Source organism: Nerophis ophidion, linkage group LG10 (assembly GCF_033978795.1).
Source record: "Nerophis ophidion isolate RoL-2023_Sa linkage group LG10, RoL_Noph_v1.0, whole genome shotgun sequence".
Lineage (NCBI taxonomy): Eukaryota > Metazoa > Chordata > Actinopteri > Syngnathiformes > Syngnathidae > Nerophis > Nerophis ophidion.
The window spans coordinates 55,549,329-55,561,828 of NC_084620.1; the positions used below are offsets into that span (position 1 = coordinate 55,549,329).

Here is a 12,500-nt window from a genome sequence, read left to right on the forward strand (position 1 = left end):
GGGAGTCATGATACAAGGTACTGGCGAACCACTTGACTAACGCCAACCAAAGCGTCTTTGTTCCGGAATATTCCATCCTGACAGATTCTTGCCTTCTGGTTTTCCCACTCAGGCCACTGAGGTCGTCTGAGGAGGTGGGGGCGGGGCGGCTTCGGGGGGGCGGGGGTTTGGGTTACATTCGCCCTGAAATGGCACGCCTGTGTGTGAGCTCGTCTCACAAAGACACTTCTGTGTGCGTGCGTGCGTGCGTGCGTGCGTGCGTGCGTGTGTGTGTGTGCGTCTACACAAACACACACGCACAGGAGAAATGACAGGGAGTGTATGAAGTTGGGCTGTGTGTGTGTGTGTGTGTGTGTGTGTGTGTGTGTGTGTGTGTGTGTGTGTGTGTGTGTGTGTGTGTGTGTGTGTGTGTGTGTGTGTGTGTGTGTGTGTGTGTGTGTGTGTGTGTGTGGTTTGTGGGCTGGTTCTGTTTTTAAGCAAAATTGGACCTCTCCCTTTTCCTGTCTTTATACAAAGACGTTATTTTTACACTTCCAAAGCGAGTTGCACACAGTTGTGTGGTCCTCCTGAGCTCTGTCTAACGATGAAGGATGAGGCGGTAACCATGGAAACACGGGTATCAAATAAGTTAAAAATCGGAAAGTTAGCTGTGTTATGTCCTCACTTGTTTGTTTGTCAGCGCTGGATGTTGTGGACCAGATGGGGAATGTCTCGCTTCTGTGTCCATGTGTAAATATTTCCCTTTCACGGTATGCTGTTAGCATCTCTCTCTCTCCCTCTCTCTCTCTCACACACACACACACACACACACACACACACACACACATTCTTGTATTTGTTACCTTCTTGAGACCTCTGAAAAATTCCTACCTCTTTAGGAGTGAAGTGAATTATATTTATATAGCGCTTTTCTCGAGTGACTCGAAGCGCTTTACATAGTGAAACCCAATATCTAAGTAACATTTAAACCAGTGTGGCTGGCACTGAGAGCAGGTGGGTAAAGTGTCTTGCCCAAGGACACAAGGACACAACGGCAGTGACTAGGATGGCGGAAGCGGGAATCGAACCTGCAACCCTCAAGTTGCTGGCACGGCCGCTCTACCAACCGAGCTATGCCGCCCTATGTAGAGTAACTATATACATTATTTATTTATAAATATATATTAAGGTTTTACGGTATACCGGTATTAGTATAGTACCGCGATACTAATGAATCATATTCAGTACTATACTGCTTCTAAAAAGTACTGGTCATTTTCTCATCACACTTTGTAATGGATGGGTGTATTTTTTTTTTTTTTTTTATAATATCCACAAAGTTCAGTGACCTTGTCTGTTTACATTTTGTATTGGGTGTTTTTTAATTGTATTTTTATTTTTTATTTTTTTGCACCATGACTAGGCAAGGTTATTTGCATAAATAGATGTTGCACATTTGCATAAATAGATGCTGCACATTCCAAACATAAAAAGTCATTGCCCAGGAAAAACACATTTTTTTTCCACAAGTTTGAGTCAAACTTTATTTAAAATGTTATACATTTGAAATTAATCCAATCCCCCTGCAGGCAAGATTTTTTTATTAAACTCACCACCCTTTCTAGATATATAAAGATTTGTATTTACAACATTAATAATATATACATACTATTTTTCTGAATTGGTTTTTAAAGACCTACTGAAAGCCACTACTAGCGACCACGCAGTCTGATAGTTTATATATCAATGATGAAATATTAACATTGCAACACATGCCAATACGGCCTTTTTAGTTTACTAAATTGCAATTTTATAAATTTCGCGCCAAAGTATCCTGTTGAAAACGTCGGTATGATGACGCGTGCGCGTGACGTCTCGGATTGTCGCGGACATTTTTTTACAGCCCGATCCAAGCTGTAAGGTGTCTGCTTTAATCGCATAATTACGCAGTATTCTGGACATCTGTGTTGCTGAATCTTTTGCAATTTTTTCAATGAATAATGGAGACGTCAAAGAAGAAAGACGTAGGTGGGAAGCGGTGTATTGCAGCTGCCTTTAGCAACACAAACACAGCCGGTGTTACCTTGTTTTCATTCGGCTCTTACTGTAGACAAGAGCGGAGAGTTTGCGCCGTTCCTCGTGCAGCTGTGGACTCTCTTGCCTCCTCCCACCGGCCGCCATTGACCGTCGGATGCTTACTCCGGGGGGGGGGGGGGGAATCTCAGCCCGGCTTTCCGTGGAGACACTAGCGGTCACCACACCTGTGGCCACACCCCTCCGACTTTCAGGTACCATATAATCTCACTAAAACACTAGTAACACAATAAGTGGATAAGGGATTTTCCAGAATTATCCTGGTAAATGTGACTAATAACATCTGAATCGCTCCCACTGCCCTAGTCTTTTTTTTTTTCTTCTAGTCCTTCACTCTCACTTTCCTCATCCACGAATCTTTCATCCTCGCTCAAATTAATGGGTAAATCGTCGCTTTCTCGGCCCGAATCGCTCTGGCTGCTGGTGGCCATGATTGTAAACAATGTTCAGATGTGAGGAGCTCCACAACCTGTGACGTCACGCCCACATCGTCTGCTACTTCCGGTACAGGCAAGGCTTTTTTATTAGTGACCAAAAGTTGCAAACTTTATCATCGATGTTCTCTACTAAATCCTTTCAGCAAAAATATGGCAATATGGCGAAATGATCAAGTATGACACATAGAATGGACCTGCTATCCCCGTTTAAGTAAGAACATCTCATTTCAGTAGGCCTTTAATCTTTATTTTCTTCATGTTGTTACAGTATGTCTACATACATGTTTATTTTATTTTTTTATTCATTTTGGCCAAAGGGGGCACATTTAAATTTCTTTGCACACACTTGTTATTTCGTATGTTGACCAGAGGGGGAGACTTTTGGGACCACCCTCATTTTGAGGGATGTCACCCAGCAGGGGTGCAAATGAGACATTGTCTATTAGATGCAATGTTATTGGGACCAGGATTTATGTCATCACCTCCTCATATGGCAGATACGTTTCCTTCTTCAAAAAATACAAACCCCATTTCCATATGCGTTGGGAAATTGTGTTAGATGTAAATATAAACAGAATACAATGATTTGAGAATCCTTTTCAACCCATATTCAGTTGAATATGCTACTAAGACAACATATTTGATGTTCAAACTGATAAACACTTATTTTTTTTGCAAATAATCCTTAACTTTAGAATTTGATGCCAGCAACACGTGACAAAGAAGTTGGGAAAGGTGGCAATAAAAACTGATAAAGTTGAGGAATGCTCATCAAACACTTATTTGGAACATCCCACAGGTGTGCAGGCTAATTGGGAACAGGTGGGTGCCATGATTGGGTATAAAAACAGCTTCCCAAAAAATGCTCAGTCTTTCACAAGAAAGGATGGGGCGAGGTACACCCCTTTGTCCACAACTGCGTGAGCAAATAGTCAAACAGTTTAAGAACAACGTTTCAACATCTACGCTCCATAATATCATCAAAATGTTCAGAGAATCTGGAGAAATCACTCCACGTAAGCGGCATAGCCGGAGACCAACATTGAATGACCGTGACCTTCGATCCCTCAGAAGGCACTGTATCAAAAACTGACATCAACCTCTAAAGGATATCACCATATGGACTCAGGAACACTTCTGAAAGCCACTGTCACTAAATGCAGTTTGTCGCTACATCTGTAAGTGCAAGTTAAAGCTCTACTATGCAAAGCGAAAGCCATTTATCAACAACATCCAGAAATGCCACCGGCTTCTCTGGGCCTGAGATCATCTAAGATGGACTGATCCAAAGTGGAAAAGTGTTCTGTAGTCTGACGAGTCCACATTTCAAATTGTTTTTGGAAATATTCGACATCGTGTCATCCAGACCAAAGGGGAAGCGAACCATCCAGACTCTTATCGACGCAAAGTTGAAAAGCCAGCATGTGTGACGGTAGGGGGGTGCATTAGTGCCCAAGGCATGGGTAACTTACACATCTGTGAAGGCACCATTAATGCTGAAAGGTACATACAGATTTTGGAACAGCATTTAAGCGCCGTCTTTTTCATGGACGCCCCTGCTTATTTCAGCAAGACAATGCCAACCCACATTCAGCATGTGTTACAACAGCGTGGCTTCATAAAAAAAAGAGTGCGGGTACTTTCCTGGCCCGCCTGCAGTCCAGAGCTTTCTCCCATCCAAAATGTGTGGCGCATTATGAAGCATAAAATACGACAGCGGAGTTGAACGACTGAAGCTCTACATAAAACAAGAATGGGAAATAATTCCGCTTTCAAAGCTTCAACAATTAGTTTCCTCAGTTCCCAAACGTTTATTGAGTGTTGTTAAAAGAAAAGGTGATGTAACACAGTGGTGAACATGCCCTTTCCCAACTACTTTGTCAGGTGTTGCAGCCATGAAATTCTAAGTTAATTATTTTTTTTTTTTAAATAAATAAAGTTTTTGAGTTTGAACATCAAATATAATGTTTTTGTAGCATATTCAACTGAATATGGGTTGAAAAGGATTTGCAAATCATTGTATTCCGTTTATATTTACATTTAACACAATTTTCCAACTCATGGATTTCGGGTTTGTACAAGAACACACACACACACACACACACACACACACACAGAGAGATATCGAGCATGCAAGTGCGCCCCCTAGTGTCTGTGATTGTTTATTTGCCGTGTTTTCCTTCTCTTGCAGCACTTCTCTGAGCTCCTGGACGACCTCTCCCAGGACGCCCTGCTCGGCCAGCTCCTCAGCGACCCCTTCCTGTCCGGCGGCGGGAGAGGCGGCGCCGACACCGAGGAGGGCGGCGACCTGTCCCCTTCCTCCCCGCTGCCCCCGCACATCACGGCCGAGCACAGCTACTCGCTGTGCGGCGACAGCCGGCCTCAGTCGCCGCTGTCGCACCTGACCGGTGAACACGGCAGCGACGCAGGTGAGCACACAGAGGCCTGCGTGGGCGGAAGTATTGGGACGGGGAAGAGGAGAAGAATGTGGTTGTTGGAGCTCAAACTGCTTCGGGAAAGACTTTCTGCAAGCCACCCTGTCCCGATATTTTTGATCATGTCGTCACTGCAAAAAAAAGAGCCGACAAAATCTAAGATACAAAGACCAGATTTGATGAAAAAAAATACTAAAAACGAGTGAGACTGTCTGCTCTTATTGTACCTGATAAGACATCCTAAATTAAGATTTGTGTACGTAGAAAATAGCGTGAGTTTTTAGGTAAGAAGTCAGGGGTGTCCAAAGTGCGGCCTGCAGGTCATTTTTTCACGGCACATTTTAAGAATACAATTAAAAAAAAATTGAAACATAAAAAGTGGTATAAAAGAGCAAACAGGTGAAATGTAACAAGAAATTATTGCAATGCTTACTCTTATAACACAAAGCTGCCATGCAGGCTGTTTCTTTCTTTAAAAAATAATAATGAATCAAAATCAATGTCACTTTTAAGTATTGACCTATTCAAGGCTTCGATTACATCACATTAAATATTCCACTTTGAGATATTTTTGGGGGAAAATGTTGCCTATTTTGTGTTTTACCATATAAAAAACTGAGCTGTTTTTTTTTAAAAGAAGGGCCTAAAACAATCAAAACATAAACAACAATAAAACTTAAAATTGACGGATATATCTGAAGTTAATCTCGAGATTATTGTGCTAAAAGTAAACAGTAAAAAAAATGTATAATTTATTTTTTAGCACTTTAATAAGTAGGACACTTTTGGATCCCCAATTATTTTAGTGGGATTTGTTTTTAAGTGTCATTGCTCAAAAAATAATAATGAATCAAAATCCAAAATGAAGGTTCCAATTATTATATAATCTCAAATATTCCACCTAAAAAATTTATTGGGTGAAAATATTGCATATTTTGTGTTTTTTCTAATGTTGACCTAGAGATTTAAAACTTGCATAATAATAAAAATTATAATAGTGAATAATGACACATTTTTAATATTTTTTTGGACCAAAACCCTTTGGGGTCCCCAAGATCATAACTGAGTGGAAGACTAAATGTATATTTTTTATACATATATTGTATTGGTTTTTAAATAAAAAATTATAAAAATGGCCCCCGCTTGCTCTGATTTTTCAGTGTGCGGTGGACACCCCTGCCTTAACACGATAATTATGAATAATTCCGCTAGTAAGCACAGAGCTAAAAATAACGTTCGAAATACAAAACATTCTCATGCATTTTATCCATCCATCCGTTTTCTACCAGACTTGTTCAAGAAGTCGCAATAATGGTAAGAAGTATTTGATTTATTATTGGTTAACTTCATAAAAAGAATGTTTTTAAAACGAATAAGGGATTTATTGTACTCTAAAAATATTGGTCTTACTTAAAAATGCACACATTTAGTTGTATTCAGTGTTAAAAAATATAATATGGCTCTCACGGAAATATATTTTTAAATATTTGGCTTTAATGGCTCTCTCAGCCAAAAAGGTTTCCGACCCCTGCATTAAATATTCCACTTTGAAATATTTTGGGGGGAAAATGTTGCATATTTTGTGTTTTACCATATAAAAAAACTGAGCTATTTTTTTTTTTTTAGAGAAGGGCTTAAAACAAACAAACAAAACATAAACAACAATAAAACGTAAAATTGACGGATATATCTGAAGTTGATCTCGAGATTATTGTGCTAAAAGTAAACAGTAAAAAAAATTTATAATTTATTTTTTAACACTTTAATAAGTAAGACACTTTTGGATCCCCAATTATTTTAGTGGGATTTGTTTTTAAGCGTCATGGCTCAAAAAATAATAATGAATCACAATCCAAAATTAAGGCTCCAGTTATTATATAATCTTAAATATCCCACCTAAAAAAGTTATTGCATATTTTGTGTTTTTTCCATTTTTTTTTACTAATGTTGATCTAGAGATTTAAAACTTGAATAACAATGAAAATAATAATACTGAATAATGACACATTTCTAATATTTTTTTGGACCAAAACCCTTAGGGGTCCCCGGGATCATAACTGAGTGGAAGACTAAATGTATATTTTTTGTACATATATTGTATTGGTTTTTAAAATAAAAATAATAACGTTCGAAATACAAAACATTCTCATGCATTTTATCCATCCATCCGTTTTCTACCAGACTTGTTCAAGAAGTCGCATTAATGGTAAGAAGTATTTGATTTATTATTGGTTAACTTCAGAATAAGAATGTTATTAAAACGAATAAGGGATTTTTTATACTCTAAAAATGTTGCTCTTACTTAAAAATGCACACATTTAGTTGTATTCAGTGTTAAAAAATATAATATGGCTCTCACGGAAATATATTTTTAAATATTTGGCTTTAATGGCTCTCTCAGCCAAAAAGGTTTCCGACCCCTGCATTAAATATTCCACTTTGAGATATTTTTGGGGGCAAATGTTGGATATTTTGTGTTTGCCATATAAAAAACTGAGCTGTTTTTTTTAAAACAATGGCCTAAAACGAACAAACAAAAAACATAAAAAAACGTATAATTGTCGGATACATCTGAAGTTGATCTCGAGACCATTGTGTTAAAAGTAAACAGTAAAAAAATATATATAATTAATTTTTTAACACTTTAATGAGTAGGACCCTTTTGGATCAGTTTGTTTTGTTTAAATTAAAATCAATGCTGTTATGAGTTGTTGACCTTTTTATGTCTCTAATTATTATATAATCTCAAACATTGTACTTCAAAATTTTATTGGGTGAAAATATTGCATATTTTGTGTTTTTTTTTTCAATTAAAAAAACATGGTTACCTTTTTAAAAAAGGAGCATACAACTTAAATCTTTAAAAATGTCATATTGACAGAGAGACTTAACGTTGATCTAGAGCAGGGGTGTCAAAGTCAAATACAGAGTGGGCCAAAATTTAAAACTGAACAAAGTTGCCAAGGTTGAAAAAATTTACTTTTTAATAGGGACCCAAACAAGTTTTGCATTGAATATTGAACAAGCAAGGCTTATACAATTTTATAGTGACATGCAAAATCCAGTTACAAATAATAAAAAAGATCAATGGCATATCAAATAAAATTTAAATAAAAAATTGAATGCCTCTATTCTATTTGCAGTCCTCTGAGGTAAATATCAAAACAAAACTTTTTCCGCAGGCTAATAATGAATTTGAAAATCAAATAATTCTGAATGAATCAAACATTCAAGCCTTGACGTAGCAAGAGAAAATGCATGAAAAAAACCTGAATTATTGCTCAGTTTGCTACACTGATTTGCTTTAACAGTGAATATGGAAAAAGCAACGCTTATATAACTTATTAGTGCAAAATCAACTTTAAAAAAACATCAATGGTATATAAAAAAAATGTAAATAAAAAATTGAATGCCTCTTTTCTATTTGCAGCATTCTGAGGTAAATATCAACATTAACTTTTTCCACGGCTGAATACAATAAATCAACCATTCAGGCCTTTTTACTGCTCAGTTTGCGACACACGGTTGTTGGTAGCAAGGGGTGTATATTGTAGCGTCCCGGAAGAGTTAGTGCTGCTAGGGATTCTGGGTATTTGTACTGTTGTGTTTATGTTGTGTTACGGTGCGGATATTCTCCCAAAAATGTGTTTGTCATTCTTGCTTGGTGTGGATCCACAGCGTGGCGCATATTTGTAACAGTGATAAAGTTGTTTATACGGCCACCCTCAGTGTGACCTGTATGGCTTTTGAATAAGTATGCGATGCATTCACTTGTGTGGGAGATGGCACGCTGTTTGTAAGGAGGAAAACCGGACATGACGACAGGTTGTAGAAGACGCTAAAGGCAGTGCCTTTAAGGCACGCCCCGAATATTGTTGTACGGGTAGAAAAATCGGAAGAAATTTGGGAGAATTGTTGCCCTGTGAGATTTTCGGGAAGGGGCACTGAAATTCGGGAGTCTCCCGGTAAAATTAGGAGGGTTGGCAAGTATGAGTATTAGCGGTGAATGCGGCGTACCGGCGGGCCAGCTCTAATGTTAATTGCCGCGGGCCACAGTTTGAGACCCATGATCTAGAGATTTAAAACTTGAATAATACTAAAAATAATAATACTGAATAACTCAAAGTAAAGCCGCTGCTCCTTCACATCGAGAGGAGCCAGATGAGGTGGTTCGGGCATCTGGTCAGGATGCCACCCGAACGCCTCCCTAGGGAGGTGTTTAGGGCACGTCCAACCGGTAGGAGGCCACGGGGAAGACCCAGGACACGTTGGGAAGACTATGTCTCCCGGCTGGCCTGGGAACGCCTCGGGATCCCCCGGGAAGAGCTAGACGAAGTGGCTTGGGAGAGGGAAGTCTGGGTTTCCCTGCTTAGGCTGTTGCCCCCGCGACCCGACCTCGGATAAGCGGAAGATGATGGATGGATGGATGAATAATGACACATTTTTAACATTTTATTTTTACCAAAACCCTTTTGGGGTCCCCGGGATCAAGCCTGAGTGGAGGCCGAAATGTATATTTTTCATACATACATTGTATTGGTTTTTAAAATAAATGGCCCCCGCTTGCTTTGATTATTCAGTGTGCGGCCCTCAGTGGAAAAAGTTTGGACACCCCGGTAATAAGTCCACAACTCTGAAAAGAAGAACTTTTCAACTTGACATTCCTAAAGTACCAGTGATTGTCACACAAACACACACTAGGTGTGGTGAAATGTGTCCTCTGCATTTGACCCATCCCCTTGTTCACCCCCTGGGAGGTGAGGAGAGCAGTGAGCAGCAGCGGTGGCCACGCCCGGGAAATTATTTTTGGTGATTTAACCCCCATTTCCAACCTTTGATGCTGAGTGCCAAGCAGGGAGGTAATGGGTCTTCCCTTCTTTGATACTTGACATTAGTTTTGCATGATACCACCCATTTAGGTATCGATCCGATACCAAGTAGTTACAGGATCATACATTGGTCATATTCAGAGTCCACATGTGTCCAGGGACGTATTTCCTGAGTTTATAAACATAATATACATTTAAAAAAAAAAAAACGGAAAAAGATTTGGTGATGCTTAAAATTTTTTGATGTAATCATAGTAACGACTAGATACGCTCCTGTACTTGGTATCATTACAGTGGATGTCAGGTGTAGATCCACCCATGGCGTTTGTTTACTACGGTGTGTAGTGAAGCATGTTTAGCTATTCCTCGTCCTGCAGTGATAATGCTACTTGTAAGAAACTTAGCTTATTTGTCGACATGTAGGCGAGGATTTGTGATTTAGAAGTAGCTAACTGCGACTAACTTCACCTTTATCTTTACTTTTTACACCATTCTCCCTTTTCTGTCTACACACTGTGACTGCTTGTAAGTACTCAGTGTGTGCGCACTGCCGAACATGCTCCTCTGCTCGTAAAACCGGCAATTTGTCACGACGACGAAGGGCGTGGGGGACCGGTACTTTTTTAGAGGCGGTATAGTACCGAATGTGCTTCATTAGTATCGCGGTAATACACTAGTTAACCATACAACAACCCTCCTTACCATCAAAAAGCCAAAAATCATATACAATTTAAAGCGGAGGTAAAGATCTACGATGTGGTGACTAAAAGGGCTTTCGGAAAATTCCAACGAGCTTGTTTTTTAGTTCTTTTTAGCATGAAAAAGATGCGTCTCAGCTGACAGTTTTTGTCGGCTGCTGCAGAATCGGACGGCGACTCTGCCGAGTGGGCGATGGACCAGGACGAAGCGATGGAAGGCCTCCTGTGTGACGCCCCCTCCTCCCTCCTGCCCGCCTTCTCTCTCTCCCTGGGCGCCGTCGAGGAACCCCTGGCCCCCGAGGCCCCCGCCAGCCCCGCTCAGACCCCCGTCAGCAGCCCCCAAGACAGAAGCATCAAGGTGGGTGATTAAACCTCCCGTGCACGTGTGATCATCTTCACGGTGACAATCTTTGTGACAGGTTAAGGAGGAGAGCATCCTCCCTCAGATTAAACTAGAACCTCACGAGGTGGACCAGTTTCTCAACATGTCCGCCAAAGGTGCGTTATCGCCTCCGACGTCTTCTGCCTTTGGACTTCATTGTCCTTAAATTGTGCTCCTGTTCCAGGTCTGGATGCTCTCCAGATGCCGCCCACGCCTCCCAGCTCCCACAGCAGCGACTCGGAGGGCAGCCACAGCCCCGTGCACGCCCCTCCGAGCTTGTCCCGCCCCACCTCGCCCGCCAGTCCGCCTCCCGCCCAGCCGGGACTGAAGGCGTCGCCCCGCGGGTCCTCCTCCTCTTCCTGCTCCTTGTCCAACTCGCCTCTGCTCACCGCCCCCCATGTAGGAGCCGTACAAACTGTACCTGTCCGAGTCTACCCGGGTGACCTTCCGCTGTTTTCGCGTTTAGAAACTTCAAGGCTCCGGACCGCTGATGCTGACTGAAGAGGAGCGCCGCACGCTGGTCGCCGAGGGTTATCCCGTTCCCACCAAGCTGCCGCTCACTAAAGCGGAGGAGAAAGCGCTGAAAAAGATTCGCCGGAAGATCAAGAATAAGGTGCGACTCGGTGTTAATTTTGTTGACTGAAAATCTTCCTATGTATATTTATATTTATGTATGTACTGTATAAAAGATGTCAGGTTCAAACACTGATGACATCTATTAAACAGACAAGAAGCAAGGAATCATGCAGAGACAGACTTAAATTTGGCTCAATGAGGAGAGACGTATTGGGCTGTACACTTGGTTACAGTTCCAACCTACGTTCTGAAGTCCAGCCCACGTGCTCCCGTATTTATTTGGGAGGTCCCTGGTTACACCCCTGAGGCTGCTGCTGCTGCTGCTGCAGGAAGGGGGTTAATTTCAGCACATTTCAGACACAGTATATGAGTATTGAGAAATGCAAATGTGCCGACACCCGCGATATCGCCCTGATGACATCTATTAAACAGACAAGAAGCAAGGAATCATGCAGAGACAGAGTTATTTTTGGCTCAATGAGGAGAGACGCACTGGGCTGTACACTTAGTTACAGTTCCAACCTACGTTCTGAAGTCCAGCCCACGTGCTCCCGTATTTATTTGGGAGGTCCCTGGTTACACCCCTGAGGCTGCTGCTGCTGCTGAAGGAAGGGAGTTAATTTCAGCACATTTCAGACATAATATATGAGTATTGAGAAATGCAAATATGTCGACACCCGCGATATTGCTCTGATGACATCTATTAAACAGACAAGAAGCAAGGAATCATGCAGAGACAGACTTAAATTTTGCTCAATGAGGAGAGACGTATTGGGCTGTGCACTTTGTTACAGTTCCAACCTACGTTCTGAAGTCCAGCCCATGTGCTCCTGTATTTATTTTGGAAGTCCCTGGTTACACCCCTGAGGCTGCTGCTGCTGCTGCTGAAGGAAGGGGGTTATTTTCAGCACATTTCAGACACAGTATATGAGTATTGAGAAATGCAAATGTGTCGACACCCGCGATATCGCCCTGATGACATCTATTAAACAGACAAGAAGCAAGGAAACATGCAGAGACAGACTTAAGTTTGGCTCAATGAGGAGAGACGTACTGGGCTGTACACTTAG

The 12,500-nt window shown here is 41.2% G+C and overlaps 1 protein-coding gene across 2 annotated transcripts in view; it reads left to right on the forward strand.

Moving 5' to 3' along the window:
• creb3l2 (cAMP responsive element binding protein 3-like 2) overlaps positions 1 to 12,500 on the forward strand; it is a 60,854-nt gene that overhangs the window by 35,291 nt on the left and 13,063 nt on the right. For both annotated transcript variants that reach the window (XM_061914177.1, XM_061914179.1), the window contains 5 exons: positions 4,702 to 4,939; positions 10,637 to 10,830; positions 10,892 to 10,970; positions 11,039 to 11,253; positions 11,321 to 11,467. In XM_061914177.1, the coding sequence (XP_061770161.1) occupies positions 4,702 to 4,939; positions 10,637 to 10,830; positions 10,892 to 10,970; positions 11,039 to 11,253; positions 11,321 to 11,467 (873 nt within the window). The remainder of the gene's footprint in view (positions 1 to 4,701; positions 4,940 to 10,636; positions 10,831 to 10,891; positions 10,971 to 11,038; positions 11,254 to 11,320; positions 11,468 to 12,500) is intronic.